Source organism: Battus philenor, unplaced genomic scaffold (assembly GCF_028537555.1).
Source record: "Battus philenor isolate CCGP_79_NKW_IND1 unplaced genomic scaffold, ilBatPhil1.0.hap1 SCAF_11, whole genome shotgun sequence".
Classification (NCBI taxonomy): Eukaryota; Metazoa; Arthropoda; class Insecta; order Lepidoptera; family Papilionidae; genus Battus; species Battus philenor.
Window position 1 is genome coordinate 11,885,492 of NW_027181673.1, and position 16,861 is coordinate 11,902,352.

At 33.8% G+C, this 16,861-nt stretch overlaps 1 protein-coding gene across 1 annotated transcript; it reads left to right on the plus strand.

The window, feature by feature from the left end:
* Positions 1–2,551: 2,551 nt before the first annotated feature.
* Positions 2,552–15,281, plus strand: LOC137931205 (uncharacterized). The gene is made up of 15 exons (XM_068774618.1): positions 2,552–2,699; positions 3,050–3,210; positions 4,098–4,486; positions 5,239–5,462; positions 5,982–6,084; positions 6,865–6,992; positions 7,431–7,715; positions 8,246–8,530; positions 9,501–9,994; positions 10,143–10,326; positions 10,857–11,052; positions 11,270–12,039; positions 13,165–13,357; positions 14,404–14,517; positions 15,147–15,281. Exons 1-15 carry the CDS (start codon positions 2,607–2,609, stop codon positions 15,224–15,226), a joined length of 3,699 nt encoding a protein of 1,232 aa, XP_068630719.1. The 5' UTR covers positions 2,552–2,606; the 3' UTR covers positions 15,227–15,281.
* The last annotated feature ends 1,580 nt before the right edge of the window (positions 15,282–16,861 follow it).

Consider the following 16,861-nt stretch of genomic DNA (forward strand, 5'->3'; position numbering starts at 1 on the left):
AAGTCGGTGGACGCGGGAGGCGTAAGAGCAGTCATCGTGGCGATATTTGGGGGATTTGGGGAACTTAGGCCTGCTTAATATTAAAGAGCGTGTAAATGGCATTTCATGAAGAACATTGTTCTTTGAAATTAAAATTTAAAAAATAATTAACATTAATTATTTTTATGTTTTACGTATAAACTTGATGAAGAACGTTACCGATCACACGTATAAAGATTTTTAATATTTAATTAAATCTTCATGCCAGCCTATACATGCCTTCTGTAATACATAGGCTTCCCCAGAAATATTTTATTATTACGTATATCTTGCGATCTTGAATTTGTCGCTGGTTCTAAGAAAGGCCTACCCACGCTGGTAATTTGAATTTAATTTAGGATTAAATAGCAGATCTGTTTCACTAATCACGTCACCGAATTCTAATGCTGCATCCTGAAATTTTGATGCAGTATTGTATTAGTCGGCTCTGAATATCTTATTTTTAACATAGTATCACAAAAACTAATCCAGTGTTGTTAAATCACATGATAAGTGAGGCCCCAGTTTTCTGTCTATTCAGCTGTACTTCGTGAAATTGTGCGATCTATAAATTTTGACCGAAAAAAAAAATTTTCAGTTGACGTCTGAGAAATCACTTTAAATTATCCATAACTGGGAAATGTAATTATTAATAACAATAAAGAATATTTAATTTTAATATGAATATCTAAATATTAACATTTTCTTTTGTATTAGCTTTCCGTGCGTTTTCCCACCGCCAAGAAATAATGATAGAGCATGTTTATTTTGATTTGAAGAGCGTCGTACTTGTCAAGCAATGAAACGGCCCAAGGCTATGGAAATTTTTCTTTTAGTGTTGACTGTAAAGAGGCCATTGTTTCGTACCATAGTTATTATGCAAATACCGCTAGCATAGCTACCGACTGTATAAACAGAACACATGTTTCGCTTTACAAACATATGACAATTATTGAAATATTAACTCTAGCTGGCACGTTTTATGTTCTGGTATAGAAAAATCGTTAGTTGACATTTTTGAACACTATGAAAAATAACGTTACTTGTGGTTTTTAAAGGAGGCAATTAGAAAATAGACTCTACTCAAGTTTAGCCCTTTCCGGGTTATTTAAATACAATGCTAGATTACGGAGCCAAATTTAAAATTAAAAATAAATTATTAAATATTTGCAATAAACAATTGTCAGGTATTTTCGAAGAAAAGCAAGAAGGCTATTGTTACCATTATCATCTTCATTTTTAGCTTACCTTGGATTTAGTGTTATAAATAATTTAGTGGTAAAAAAAACAAATTGGCTAACGAAACAGGAACCTAATATAAAATCTATGTGCAGCAAGCATCAAGCGCAAGGATCTGACTAAATTAAAATTATTAATTAATACAAAAAATAATAAATAAACCTCTTTTTTTTCACTGATTTCAAAATTTACTTACTATACATTTCGTTAACGATTTCTTCTTTCAGTGATTTCTACCTAAAACTCATAACTTAAATGAACAATAAAAAATTTTATTTTAAAAATATATGTGTGTAAGAATTTTAGAAAGGCGAAAGTGGGGCGTAGCATAAAAAGTTGGGAAACAATGATCTTGACCCTTACATTAATTTTTAAGTACTTGCCACTTGATCTACATTACAATTAAAATATGACTTTTATACAAATTATCGTTTGATATAGTTTTTAAAATTATAATAGTTCTGAGGCATTACGGGTTTCTTATAAAAGCGAACATATAACGTACCTTTTATTAGTCTTACTGTATTATATTTGTAGTATAAGTTATCAAAAATCAAAATCAAAATATTCTTTATTCGTATAGCCTGTTACAAGTACTTTCGAAACGTCAATCAACATAAAATGTAGGCCTAAAGGAAGCTACCAGCGGCTCGGAAGGCAGTTTTGCTACACCCGGCAACACCTGGCGAGAAACTCAACAGTTGCTCTTTACAAAAATAATTTTATAAAGAGTCCTTGACTATAATTAGCTTCCTAAGTGAGCATCAACAACATTTAATTCTAAACAATAACATCAGTATAGTATTCTTGGATAGAATAATATACTATTTACAATAATATCTTCTTAATATTGTTGTGATCTCTCCGGTGACGGATCTGAAATTGATCGTGGAATTTTATTGAACATTCGTATATCTTATGCCATAAATGATTTATTTAATTTTTGAAGATGAAAACTAGGAAACCTTATTATTATTACTTGTATTATCACCGTGTCTATTACTGTTCTTAAATGGTTTTGAATGTTTTTACGAATAAACAAAATATTTATATATATATATATATATATATATATATATATATATATATATATATATATATTGCGGCGAAACCGTAAAATTACCAGCTTCATTAAAAATTGTCGCAAATCCTGAGGTGTCATGTGATAAGTCCGAATTGCTTCTTTTTTGTATTACAAAGGATGTCTTTATCATCCCTGAAGGTACGCTCTTTATTATTTAACTAGTAATTTTTAAAAGTTAACACGTTTAGTGAACGAAACGGTACCACGGGAGACGACGCTGAATGCTTACCTGCGGTACCACTTGGCGCTGCCGGGCACGAAGCAAATGTGCAAGCAGGGCAGCTGCGGCGTTTGCATCGTGGCAGTGCGGGCCAAGCGCCAGACCAGCTGTGAGGTGGAAACTTTCTCAGTTAACTCCGTAAGTACATATATCTCAAGAATAAAAGAAACGATTACTATGTCTTTTAGTACCATACGCATCGGACGCTAAATGCATCTTAAATTTATATTGTAAGTATAGTTATTGTATATATTACTGTCAACATAATTTAAGGATCAACAGCCTTTTCTACCAAAAAAAAAAACACATTGAATAGGTACCCTTTCCCAGCGAAGACGAATGATGACATTTCATACTGACATACGTACCCAACGTTTGATTAATTTTATGTACACATAACAACGGGGTTGTAACAACATCTGTTGTTACAACCCCGTTCTATAACAGGTCACAAAAAAACAGATATATTTAACTATATTGATTTTCAGTGTTTGGTGCTAGTATTCTCATGCCAAGGATGGGAAATAACAACGATCGAAGGCGTCGGCAACCGGTTGCGCGGATACAGCGAGGAACAGCTGCGGATAGCTGCGATGGACGGCACCCAGTGCGGATACTGCACGCCTAGCTGGATTATGCACCTTTATAGGTATGGAATACACTTTTACAGTCCGTTTACCACACCTACAGACAACCCAATATTAGCATTACAGTCGAGGTTCGGCCCTTTTGGACACACTTCAATGTGAATATTTATCGCAATTCTAATACAGTCAAAGTCAAGCCGTTACCTTCCGCACTGAGTCCTAGTGTACGCCAGTTCAACTTCACAGTTGCCGAGAGAGCCCAAAACTAAATGAAGATATTTAGAGACATCCAAAGCGAGACAATAGCCGTGTTGGTATCTTCGACCCGATCTCTCAACACGGATGTGCAGAGTCAAGTCGTATAGGTCATCGACGTAATTTTTATTTAATTTAAATATTTATAATTTCCACGGTAAGTGTTTATTACAAAAGATTGCAGATAGCAAATAAGGAGTGAATGCAAGTATATTTTACTATGGGTATATTTTAAAGGTAGCATTTCTAGTGTAATTATTAAGCTAACACAATACATACAAACTTAGGTGTTATTGCTCACAATTTTGTATTTCAACTAAGTAAACCCTAAGTGGATACTGTAATAGATGGAGCTAAACCTACCAGTAAGTAAATCGTTTGCGAGTCTAAACATGTTATGCTATGAGAAATAAAGATCGCATTTGAGCCTATCATTCCTGTACCTTATCTTCATCATGTCTGCCGATAGATGTCTACTGCAAAGCATAGACCTCCCCCAAAAATTCTAAACCGGTCTAGTGCTGCCCGCACCCAGCGACTTTTTACAACCTTGACTACATACTACATAGAAGGGGGACCTTCCTACACTGCGTTTACCGATACCTGGTATTCCTGTCTTTAATTCGCCTAAATTGTTTCCAAAATGTCATCTTTATACGCAATTTATTTTATACAACATTCATTTTTTTTTAAGTCTACAACATAAGAAACTCACAATGAAGGAGCTAGAAGATAGTTTTGGCAGCAACACGTGCCGCTGTACGGGATACCGGCCTATCTTAGACACGATAAAATCCTTTGCCGAAGACGCCAGTCAAGAGCTTTGCGCCAAAGTCAGAGATATTGAAGACACCTATCGTTGCAAACGTTCGGATAAATGTCAGAGGAAATGCTCTGCAATTAGTGACGACGGAGACTGGTGTATAATTGACAGTTTGAATATAAGTCAACCCGAAACAAGCATTTCGTTTAATTTCGGAAAGAATAAATTTTTCAAAGTTTCTACTGAAGACGAAATATTTGAAATACTTAATAAATATGGAGTAGATTCATATATGCTTATTGATGGAAATACGGCGAAAGGTAAGGTTAACAAATTGAACAAATTCAATGTATTTATGCCTATAGTAATTATTTTTAACAGTTTTTGTTTTTCTTGAAGACGCAAGAAAGTTGCCCTTTTTCTGTCAAATAACTAAATTAATAAATACTTATTATAATTATTTTACAATTGTACATCTGCAAGCTGCAAAAAAACTTTTGATCCAATATCACACAGTGTCTTAAAACGACCAATTGGTAATGACTAGTGATGACGGTGGTGAAATGAGATCTTTTACTCCGGACTATATTGGTAAGCTCACAACAGCGAGCCATGGATAAGCCGTAGCTCAGGATTTATCTACGAGTTCGCAGCGTGAATAAGGAAATCCAATGACGTACCAAAGTATCCGACATAGCTTAATAAACGGGTTAACAATTTGAAGTGGCTGTGAGCAAGTCACATAGTGCAGAACAGGTGAATGCTGGGATCTTAAAGTACTGGAGTGGAGACCATGAACTGGCAAGCGTCGGTAGAACGTGCGTCCCACAGGAAGGACACTGGACGCTGTTAGCATCGTCGGAAGACGCAGGATGCAAATTTATGGAATATACATTTGCATCTGATGATCCGATCTGATGTACCTATGTCCAGAAGTAGACATACTGCAGCTGAAACGGTGATGAACTGAACAACTTAAAAATCAAAATATTTGAAAACTCAATCATATCATGACAAAGTTAACCTTCTGTTACTTATTGAATATTTTTATTAAATATCATGATCATTCCAGGTGTTTACGAAACATTTGAATATCCGAGGATACTAATCGACATAAGCGACTGCAAATCGCTAAAAACTTATAGCATCAGTCAGAATTTGATTCTTGGCGTTAACGTCTCCCTTGAGGACTGCATCTCGATATTCAACCGCATTGCACAGACTGTAAACGGATTCACGTACCTGGAAGAGTTTACTAAACATTTAAAGTTGGTAGCACATATACCTATCAGAAAGGTAAAGTATATTTTTAACACGCCTATCATTACTTAAAGGTTAGGTAAAGATGTATCTATACTATTTTCTTAAATTAATTTTCTCTTAAATACTTGTGTTCATAAAATTATATTGCTTTAATGAGTTCCGTTTATCGCATGCCGTATGAATGGTACGTTATGGCAACATTTATCAACAAGGTGTCCTGTTGCTAATGTGTTATTCGATGTCTGTTGTGGCGGCGTTCTTGTAGGCGCTTCGCCCAAAGCGTGCCGCTGGTCGGCACCGCAGGAAAACAGTTATGCTATACATATATAGATTATATTTTTTGTAGGTGCTATACAAATGTTTTGATTCTTTTGGATCCAACATTATTTTCATTTTTACTTATAAGGCTAACAAATAAGATAATTTGTGTTATTCATTAAAAAGTTTTCACATTAATTATCACGTATGACAATAATAACAATTTATAACAGCAAAATATTGTTTTGCATGGTTAACACAAAAGGTCACCCAGCCGTCCTCGGCGTTTTTCAGATTGGCTCCATAGCAGGCAATTTGATGTTGAAACACAGCATGCCAGCCTACCAATCGGACATCTTTTTGATTTTCGAAACTGTGCGAGCTTTTGTCACAATACGTAAGTGTATTAAAATCCAGCATTGTCTTAACTTATACACAAATGTATAAGTTCCACATTTGTCTCGAGTTGGTTCTTTGACAACTTTTCATATAAACTACTACTACGGTTTTGAAATCTGTTGATTTGCATGCAATAACTTCTAAACTAAATTCCTGAATGCTTGTAAAAATTTTTGTCAAAGCTACATAGCTATTTAACCCTTAATAGCCTGATTTACGAAAGTGATTTTTTTTAATATTACTGTGTTTGCTTGAGGGTCTAGATAAAGGGAAAAAAAGTTTTTTTTTTTTAATTTCGTTGGAAAGAATATTATACAACAGTAAAATTCGTACAGCCAACCTATAAAAAAAATAATAGTTATGTGAACATTCGGTTTAAAAGATTGGTATCAAAATTGAAAGTCTAGACTGTTAAGGGTTAAGTGGCTTCGGGAATAATATCATAAAGACGTCCCACATTAGACGATTACGGTTCTTTAACTGAAGTGTGACGTCATTCAGAAATCGCAAGTTAACAATTGGTTCTAGTTACAAAAGTTTTTTTATGTTCATTGATTATCCTCTTTCATATTTACTCCTTCTGTATCTATCTATTCATTCACATCATTTATGTGGTTTTGTTCTAGATAGCAACGCGTAACATTTTAAACTGGATAGAACCTTTTTAAATAAAATAGAATGTTAGTTTTAATTGGATTCAATAATAATATACAAAATGACGTACTAACTCTAGTCTATACAATATTATTATGATTGTAAATCCTCGTATCCTTTTCAGGAGATTCTAGTAATAATAAACGGTCCTTGTCTATGAAAGAATTTTTGAGCTACGATATGCGCGGTCACTTGTTATTGAACGTGGAATTGCCACCGCTAAGCGACTCACATGTCTTCAGAAGTTACAAGGTAATTTACCTAATGGATTATAATTGTGTTAAATTGTCAGTCTATAGGAAACTTCAGGACTCTATAGTCGTGCATCGTATAGATGACGCTTCCAACCGGTTCTTACGTAAATGTATCGGGTAGATCTATGTTCAACGCTGAGCGTCCTACTGCTGATATGGTGATGATGACAGAATAAAGAATATGGAAAACATCCCATGTATAATAATGCAGTTATAACTCCATCATTGTTTAAACTAATTTAAATTTACATTACAGTTTTGTTTTAAAATAAGCCAAAATTTAAATCTAAATATAGCAGTGAAATAGCCTATGTAATGAAGTATATCTTACAAAATTGATGCTGATAATTGATGTCGATATTTAATAAAAAATATATAATTTCGATGTCGAATAAAAGAATTCTACCTTCTCAATTAATCACTATTTGTTTTACAGATAATGCCGCGGAATCAAAACGCTTTAGCTATAGTCAACGCCGGTTTTCTGTTAAAACTAAACAAAAACTTAATAAGCGAAGCGAGTATTGTGTATGGGAATATATCAGCTGATTTCATCCACGCTACTCGCACAGAGAAGTATCTAACTGGAAAGAACGTATTCGACAACGCCGTACTGCAAGGTGCTTTAGGAGTATTATCATCGGAAATTGTTCCCGATCGTCGCCCTCCAGAACCATCGCCGGAATGTCGCAAGAAACTTGCATTAGGGATTTTCTATAAAGTTAGTTCGTTTGCAATTGGCTCTATTACCAAAAATTCCTGATATTAATTACCTTCACAAAAAACTGTTAATATGAAAATTTCATAATTTTGACTAAGATCGTTGAAAGTATATACTGTGATAACCGAAGAGATATTAGATGATTCCAGTACAAGTGCGAAACGTATCTTACGTAACAGAAATTAAAATATATTTTTTTCTAAATTTTTCTTCAGTTTAAGTATACCCTTAAAAATTAGAAAATCAAGCAATCTGTTTAACATATTATATATCTAATGTATCAATAAAACATTGTATTATTGATACAAGAATATTTAAAGATTCAAGATTTAAAAAATTTTATTCGTCATCAATACGTATAACACGTAAATGAATTATAATAAATTACATTCTATACCATAATTTTTATCATAGCCATTGCCATTTGCCAAAAATTTTATATATTTATTGTGTTGGTTCTTCAGGTAAACAATTTAAAAATTATACACGTTCTGCTTGCATTTAAATAATAAAATTAATATTGTTCATAGTTTGTCTTAAACATCAGCCCAGCAAGCATGCCGTCCAACAGATTTCGTTCTGGTGGTGAAATGTACGAACGTCCACTTTCAAGTGGTAAACAGGACTATCAAACTGATCCATCTCTCTACCCTATCAATCAACCATTGCAAAAGCTAGAAGGTGTCATCCAAGCGTCCGGAGAAGCGCAATATGTTAACGACCTACCACCACAACATAAAGAAGTTTTTGCTGCGTTCGTAATGTCGACTGTACATGGAGGTTCAATAGATAAAATTGACGCTTCCGATGTTTTGGTGAGGATACACTTCAATGGTTAATATTTTTAACTTTGTGTAAGACAAAAGATTTCTTATAAGAATATGTTCGTTAATTGTCAAGATTTTACATTAAGTATATAGATATATATAGATTCTAATTTCGTTGTCAGATATGGAAATGTACAAAGTAATTGGAAATAAGTAATAAAAGCCTTAAAAAAGTGGATTTATAGCTCATTTTCTGTAAAAGTTTGTTCTTGTCTATAATGTGTACACCTTATCTAAATCTATATATAGAGTTAATCAATAATTTAGAGATGTCTGAGATTTAGTTTTTGTTTTATGAAAAACCCCGATTACGTAGACACTAAAGAAAAAATGATTGCTTTTGAAAATCTTGAAAATTTAATCATTTTTGTATTGTAAAATTATTACCAAATCTTTATAAATTATTTAAGACAACAAAGAGATTGTATTGTAAAGAAATTGGTATTACGTGATTTAAAGGAGATAAAATAACAAAAAATGTGTTATTCAATTGATTATATATTATAGAAAAATAATGAAATAAGTTTACAAATCATATTTAGGCTTTGTGCAGTTTCAACGAAATTGAGTCCGCGGAAAAAGGTCCACGAACTAAAAATTAGCGCGTATCCCAGTTACATTGAAGACGTACGCATGAAGAGAGACTATAGCCGTATAGATGTATAGTGTAGGAATAACGTGTAGCGTAAGTTATGCGAAGCGAGGACTACTAGGCGGTCGGGAACGTCACGGGCCTCTCCTTACGCGAGGGTGCGCTTGAACGCGAGCTAAACGGACGCGGCCGCCGTGTCATAAGAATAAGTGTGATGAATGTTTGGCGCATCGTGTCCGACGGAGGCTTGCCTCACATGGGGTGGTTTGCCTCACATAGACCTTTACCCCTTTAAAACTTTTACACCTATTTACCATCATCATATACAAAAATATTAGATTTAAAGATTGTGTTTTGTGATTACAGAAAATGGAAGGTGTCATCGACGTATATACGGCGAAGGATTTCCCCGGTAAAAATTCCTTTGGGTTTCCCGGTATACAACTACAAACCGAAGACGAAGAAATACTCGCAAGCTCTGATATTAAGTTCTACGGGCAGCCAGTAGCTATAGTGGTTGCGAAAACTGAAGAATTGGCGGAACGAGCTGCTAGAAAAGTTAAAGTCACTTACAAAAACGTACCAAAGACACCGCCTGTTTTAACTATAGACGACGCTATGAAAGATCCTAATAGATATCTTGCCGGTGACAGCGGTATTGTTCCTAAGCGCAAAGGCGACAACGTCAAGAAAATAATCAAAGGTGTTTATGAGATAGGAGCGCAGTACCACTATTACATGGAACCAATTTCGTGCGTAATTGTACCCGTGGACAAGGGTCTGGAAGTGTATGATGCGACGCAATGGATGGATTTATCCCAGATAGTTATAGCTAAATGTCTAAACATGAAGGAAAGCGAGTTAGTAAAAATTAATCATTGCTACATGATAACAACCACTTTTTTGTCTCTTATTTATTAGAAAGAAAACTCTTTTACTCTATACATTGATTATAACTTAAGTGCCTTTTACCTATAACACTTCGCACTATATATTGTCTATTTTCAGAATTTTTTTGAAAGTTAGAAGAATTGGTGGAGGTTTTGGTGGTAAAATCAGTCGCAACGCACAAGTCTCCACTTCTTGTGCCCTGGTCGCCGTAAAAAATAACGTTCCATGCCGTTTCATTTTACCTATTCAGACCAATCTGACTATCGCTGGTAGAAGGCTTCCATGCCAATGCAAATACGAGGTAAGAAAGAAAAGATCTGATAGAAATCATTATTGTGATAAATTTTAAAAAGGCGAATACACGCAACAAAACTAAAAAGATCCGCATCAATGACATAAACACAGTGATATTTAAATAATCCTGATGTGAAAGTTGATAGCGACTGCTATCATGGGGACACCCTTAAATATGAAAGTCAAATGATTTAGTCCAAAATCATTAAACATTAACTTCTAAGTTGAATAACATAATAAAGTTTATAACCTTCTCTAGTTTTGGTTAATAATTTTTAATGTTTTTACTTAAGGGACTATTGCGTTGCTACATTAGCTAAGCTACCCCGGTTCCCTTACCTTACGTTTATCTAAATCGGTAGTGTGTTGTGTATTGCAATACCAGATCGGTACATCGTGTCAACACGTATACTGTACACTGTGTACATGTCAGAGATACCTGTTGACAATAATTTTTAATGAGTGGCTTACAACTTATGAAAAAACATAAATTTACGAAGAAGATAAAAGAATACAGAAATTTGTACTGTTCTATAGGCTGGTGTTGATGACAATGGAAAAATTCAATATCTAAACGCTACTATTGTGGAAGACGACGGTTGCTCCCACAACGAGAACATCCTGAGCTACACCGCAGGTGGTTTCCCTAACTGCTACGATACCGATACGTTCAAATTAAACACAGGGAGTGTTCTCACTGATCTACCATCAAATACTTTCTGCCGAGCACCTGGTTAGTGTACTAACTAAAATATTTTTTAATGTTTCCATTTAATTACACGTAATTCAGTTTGTATATATGTCTGTTTTTCCAAATGAGACAAATTGCTTTTCGTTTTTAAAAGTTTTCAAAGTTTTTGCTATTAGTGATGATTCTGAAACAAATGCCTCTTAGAGAATAAAGTTAGCTTTACTTCAACTCTAAGTTATTTATAATCAATAATTTGCAGGTACTTCCGAAGGTATAGCTTGCATCGAACATATAATGGAACATATATCTTACGAAGTCCAAAAAGACGCTACCGATGTGCGCCTTGCAAACATGCGAACTAATGATAACAAGATACCAGAGCTAATAGAAGAGCTGAAAAAAGACGCCGATTACGACAAACGGGCGGCAGAAATTAAACAGTACAACAAAACGAACCGGTGGACAAAGAAAGCGATACAAGTCAGCGTCATGCTGTTTCCAGTAGAGTACTACGGGAACTACACAGCAATGGTGTCAATATACAGAGGCGATGGAACCGTGACAGTCTCCGTTGGTGGCATCGAAATGGGACAAGGTGTAAACACAAAGGCAGCACAAGTCTGCGCTCACGAATTATCTATACCGGTGGAAAAAGTATCCGTTATTCCAAGTTTCTCATTCGTATCCGCCAACAACGTGTTCTCGGGCTCTAGTATTGTTAGCGAGTCCGTATGCTTCTCCATTATTAAGGCTTGTCAAATATTAAACGAAAGATTGGATCCAGTTCGAAGTCAGTTGACAAATCCCACCTGGTTAGAATTGATACAAAAGGCTGGAGAGTTACTAGTAGACTTAACCGCTAATTATACGATGACAGATAAAGAACCTGAACTACAGAGCTATAGCGCTTTCACGGTTGTTATTTTAGAAGTACGGTTGGACGTACTGACTGGGCGATATGCTTTACTGAGAGCAGATATGCTTGAAGATGTTGGACTTAGCACTAACCCTGCAGTAGATGTTGGTCAAGTAAGTCGATTTATATACAAATTATGTAACTTTTAATTGGTTTATCCAACGTTGTTATTTCTTTTTTTCTGACACAAGTCACAATCCTCCACGTTTCTAGATTGCTTGTCTATTTATTAATTCATTAAATTTTTTATCCATAAAGGGTTAGTTTTGTACGTCATATGTATAATGTCAGAAATCGATAAACTAAAATCAGATTGAGCTCACAATGGTATGTTTTTACTGGAAACTACGTCGATTCGTAACGTTCTCTGATATAAGAAAAGCTAGCCATAAACTCATACGAGACTTAAATACAATTTTCAGATATTTTAATCTAGGAATATTTTAATTAGAATATGCTAATAAACAAAGCATATACCGAGATGTTTTTTTTATTAAAATGCGCCTGGGCATATAACGATCATCTGAATGGAAATCCTCAAAGCGTGGTGACGCGATCAGAGGAACTCTCTCGTACAGCGACTTGGCGGACTTTTAATACGATTATTTTTATGGTATGAGTCTATACTGTCTACCTTATTGGTATTTATGGTTAACCGCAACTAGAAGTTAGTGATCATAAAAATCGTTGACGTATCAATAACAGACCAATTGCACGCAATCGATCGCGTCTGCGCAACGGAGACGGTAGACGGTAACGGTATGCACTGCAATAATTCAGAAGCGACACAATCTCAATTCAATCGGTGCGATTTATAAAAGCAATAGTGTGACAAAAAAAAAATAGGGAGATGAAGACCATCATCGTTTCTCTATGCAAATGAATACCTATTTAAAATCTATGACGAGACCTATGTCCAGCAATGGACGTCCTATTTAAATGCTAATGGTGATGATGAAGGAGTCGTCTCTAGTATCTCTCTACGTTTGTTTTTTGTGAATGTGTAATTATATATATCACGGATCTGTAGTGTTACTGTAACATAAATACTAACACGTAATCAAAACTTTCTTGTCGATCTAGACCTTCATTGCTTTATTGATCGTAGATACTTTATAATAAATAAACGTTTCAATGTAATGTGTACGGGCCGACTCTTTTTTTTCTCTTCCACATTAAAAGTAGATTCATTGTTCAAGTGTACTTATGAATCGAAAGATATTATCGTTGTATTTCAGTTAGAAGGTGCTTACGTCCAAGGACTAGGATATTACCTTACAGAGGATTTCGTATACGACAAGGTTACGGGGAAACTGCTCACGAACAGGAGTCTCACCTACGAGGTTCCGCTTGCAAAGGACATTCCTATTGACTTCAGGATCAAATTTAAATACAACTCCACAAATCCCAAAGGCGTATTAGGATCGAAAAGTAAGTAATTTTTTTAACAAACTTTTATTTAATTAAGTACTAGTAATTAGTATGTTTATAAAAAAAAACATTTTTAATACTTTTTCAATTTCAAATGTAACTTAATTACACTCTTATAAAAGATTGCATTACGAGACGCCTTGATAAAAATATTTAAAAAAAAACAAGTAGATCACCTATAAATATTACAATTACACATATGTTTACTTAAAATTGTTCGATAGTTAATAGTTGTAAAAGATTTAAAGGACTCATTAGCTGTCAGCTAATGTATGGCGCGCTACACGATATCCGAAAATGAATAAGCCAATGTTTTCAGATATATCAAATAAATATTATTATTTGTTCTAAAAAAGTCTAAAATAATATAGTGAGTAATAATAATAAAAAATAATAATATAGTAGTATAGCGTTTTCAAAATTGGGATACGGAACTATATATTAAAATTGATTATTGTATACAATTTGTCCCTGCAGTTAGTACTCTTAAAGCTTTTGAAATTGACCTGTCGCATTACAAAAAAAATTAATGCATAAGATGTAAGAACAAAAATAAATTATTTCAGAGCGACAAATGAGCCATATATTCACGCCTATAAACAATCACCCCGTGTAGTTAAAATAATGATTCGTAATGAGATTTGTACTACTAGTATTAAGTATAGTATAATAAATATTAGACATTAAATTTGATATATTCTACAAGATAGATTCTTGGCATTATTAGAAAAAAATATTTTTTAATCTTTCACTACGACACAACTGACGTAGTAATTTTGATTACGTAATAACATGTCACAGTGTAATTTTTTTGTTGCGTGTATTCAGTATAATTTTTTGTTTTATGCAATTTTTTCTATATTTATTAAGGAAAATGCTGATTTCTATAACACAGTTTATAATTAGTATATCCAACAACAACAAATTAGATTTACGTATCATTTGTTTAAATAAATAAATATCGCAAATAGTTCGAACATGTTAGTAAATAGTTGATTTGATCCACTATTTTAAAAATTTCTGTAATTTTGCTTTGTTTTTTCCAGCGGTTGGTGAGATGGGTATCTGTACAGCGCACGGCGTCACGCATGCGCTGAGAAAATGTATTTACGAATCGAGAAAAGATTCCGGCTATGATCCCAGGAAGTGGATCAACATAAGTATGTCACCATCATTTCAGCTGTTAAATTCCACTGCTGGATAAAGGTCTCTAATAGGACCGACAGATAGAATTCTGCATCCGGTATCTTCCGACAACCTTATCAAGTCCTATCCACCTTATGGATAGACGTCTTACCCGACACTTGCTAGCAATGGAGATCACTATATCTCCATTCCAGAATCTGGCCGCTGAAGCCTTAAGGCCACTTGAACTTACCAATCTGCTGGACTTTGTCGGTTATTTCATCCGTCACCGAATCTTCTCATTTCTAAGTCGACTTTGTAGAAAGATCCCGAACATAACTCTCTCTATAGCACAAAGTTCACAAAAGTTTTCTAACAAATAGTTATCCTGGGTACTGGCGGATTTTGGATGAGAAAATGATTCAAAGTAAATAGCGTTGTAATAACCACATATTGCGATTTATTACATAAAATACAAAGCAACGAGCCGTTAGTGCGTCGTTACTTATTCATACCAACAAACAAAATACTTATATTCACTTACCTTCAATAATTACTTCTTGACAATAAATTTTACAAAATATTTACAATGAATAATTTGTAACTATTACGTGATTTCACAAAGTCGTCACGCCGACATAATAATATTGTTTTCTTTTTCCAGAGCATCCATATAACACTGAGTCAATATTGAAGGCTTTGGACGTCAAAATATCCGAATTTCTAATAAAAACACAGAAATAAGAAATTGAAAACACTCACGTAAAATATAAATTTTTGTCACGCTCAGGATTCTCTTAAAAAGGCATATTTTTAATTAAAGTAATTTATACTCTGTTGTTAAAATATGAATTAAGAAAAATAATAAAAAAAATTAACGTCATTTAGTTTTTTAAAATAAAATTTGTAAAAATGTTACACCAACTTTTTTATAAAAATTGTTGCTAGTATTTATTAAATTTAATCTGTTTCTTATAAATTAAAAAGATTAGACGTGCATATGTCATTGTAAGTACAATTTTTTAATATTGTTAACAAGCAGATTTAGCATAGCCCTTTTAGCAACGTGCTGGCATGTCATAATTATTGAGAAAAGTTGATGTTAAATATAGTTATTTTGTTCTTGGTAACAAAAGAGATGTTTGTAACTTTTACTGTATTACGATTTAAAATTTATGTCGAGGAAATAAAAAAACAAATTAAAATTAAATATAACACGTTTTTATTTAAGTAAAAATATAATTCATTAAACTATAGCATTTATAATTTTAATTGTTGTCTAATAAAAAATAAGGTTATAACGTGTATAAATAAAAAATATTAAATTAGCTTTTTTTTCTTATACAATAAATATTTACACCGATGTGTTAACAAACATTTTCATTACATTCAGTATTTTATAATTCTGGTTCGGAATCTTCACAGTCCTCAAATGTCAATCTCTTTTTATTAGTAATGACGCGCCGCTTTTTTCCTTTTGTTTTCTTGGGCGTTGAGAAAACGGTTGGTGATAAGTTACATTTCTCGCTATAGGGAGGTGTCAACGTGAGGTTGTGATCTCTGCTCTTGATGAGAGGCGTAGAGAAACTATCACTCTTTTGGATCTTTAATTGTTGCGGCATTTCTGAAAATAATATTCACTGTTAACGGTATTTTTATTATCAATTGAAAGAGACACGATAGGTGGGCGTGGGAGGTCTGTGTGAGAAAAGTCATGCATATTCGATATTCATTATCAAAGATTAATCATCGGGAATTATAGGTTTTTAAAGGATTTCATTTACTAACATTATCATCATCATTATTTCAGCCGCTAAACGTCAACGGCTGGACATAGGTCTCCCACATAGATTTCCAATAGGACATGTAGGAAGCGTTAGCCAAAGGGGCCATCTGTACTACACACCATGTAGCCTACCGACTGCGATTTCAACTTGCGAATCCACTGGGATTTATCTATTACTTTCGTTTGTCTAAAAATCTATTAATTCCATATTCGATATCATAGATAAGTCCTGAGCATAGCCCTCCATATGGCTCGTTAAATGATTGAGCGTTTACTGGCATAAAACGTAACAATATGCACAAAAAATAAAAATTACAGTTACAGTTATAAAAACGTTAAATTTGGAATCAAAACAGCGATTTTTTTCGATTAAAATTTTGAATTTATTTAAAAATCGAATTCAGTCACGGTAAAAAATAATGAAATAGTATACCTTTCTGTCGCTTTGCACTTCTGATAGGTTCGTCGATTAAACGGTACAGAAGTCTACGTCCACTTGATTTGCGGTTCATTTTTCAAAATAACTTTTTATTGTATAAAAACACTACACAGTCAATAACTCTCAGTATACTGATGTAATATATCTTTGAGAC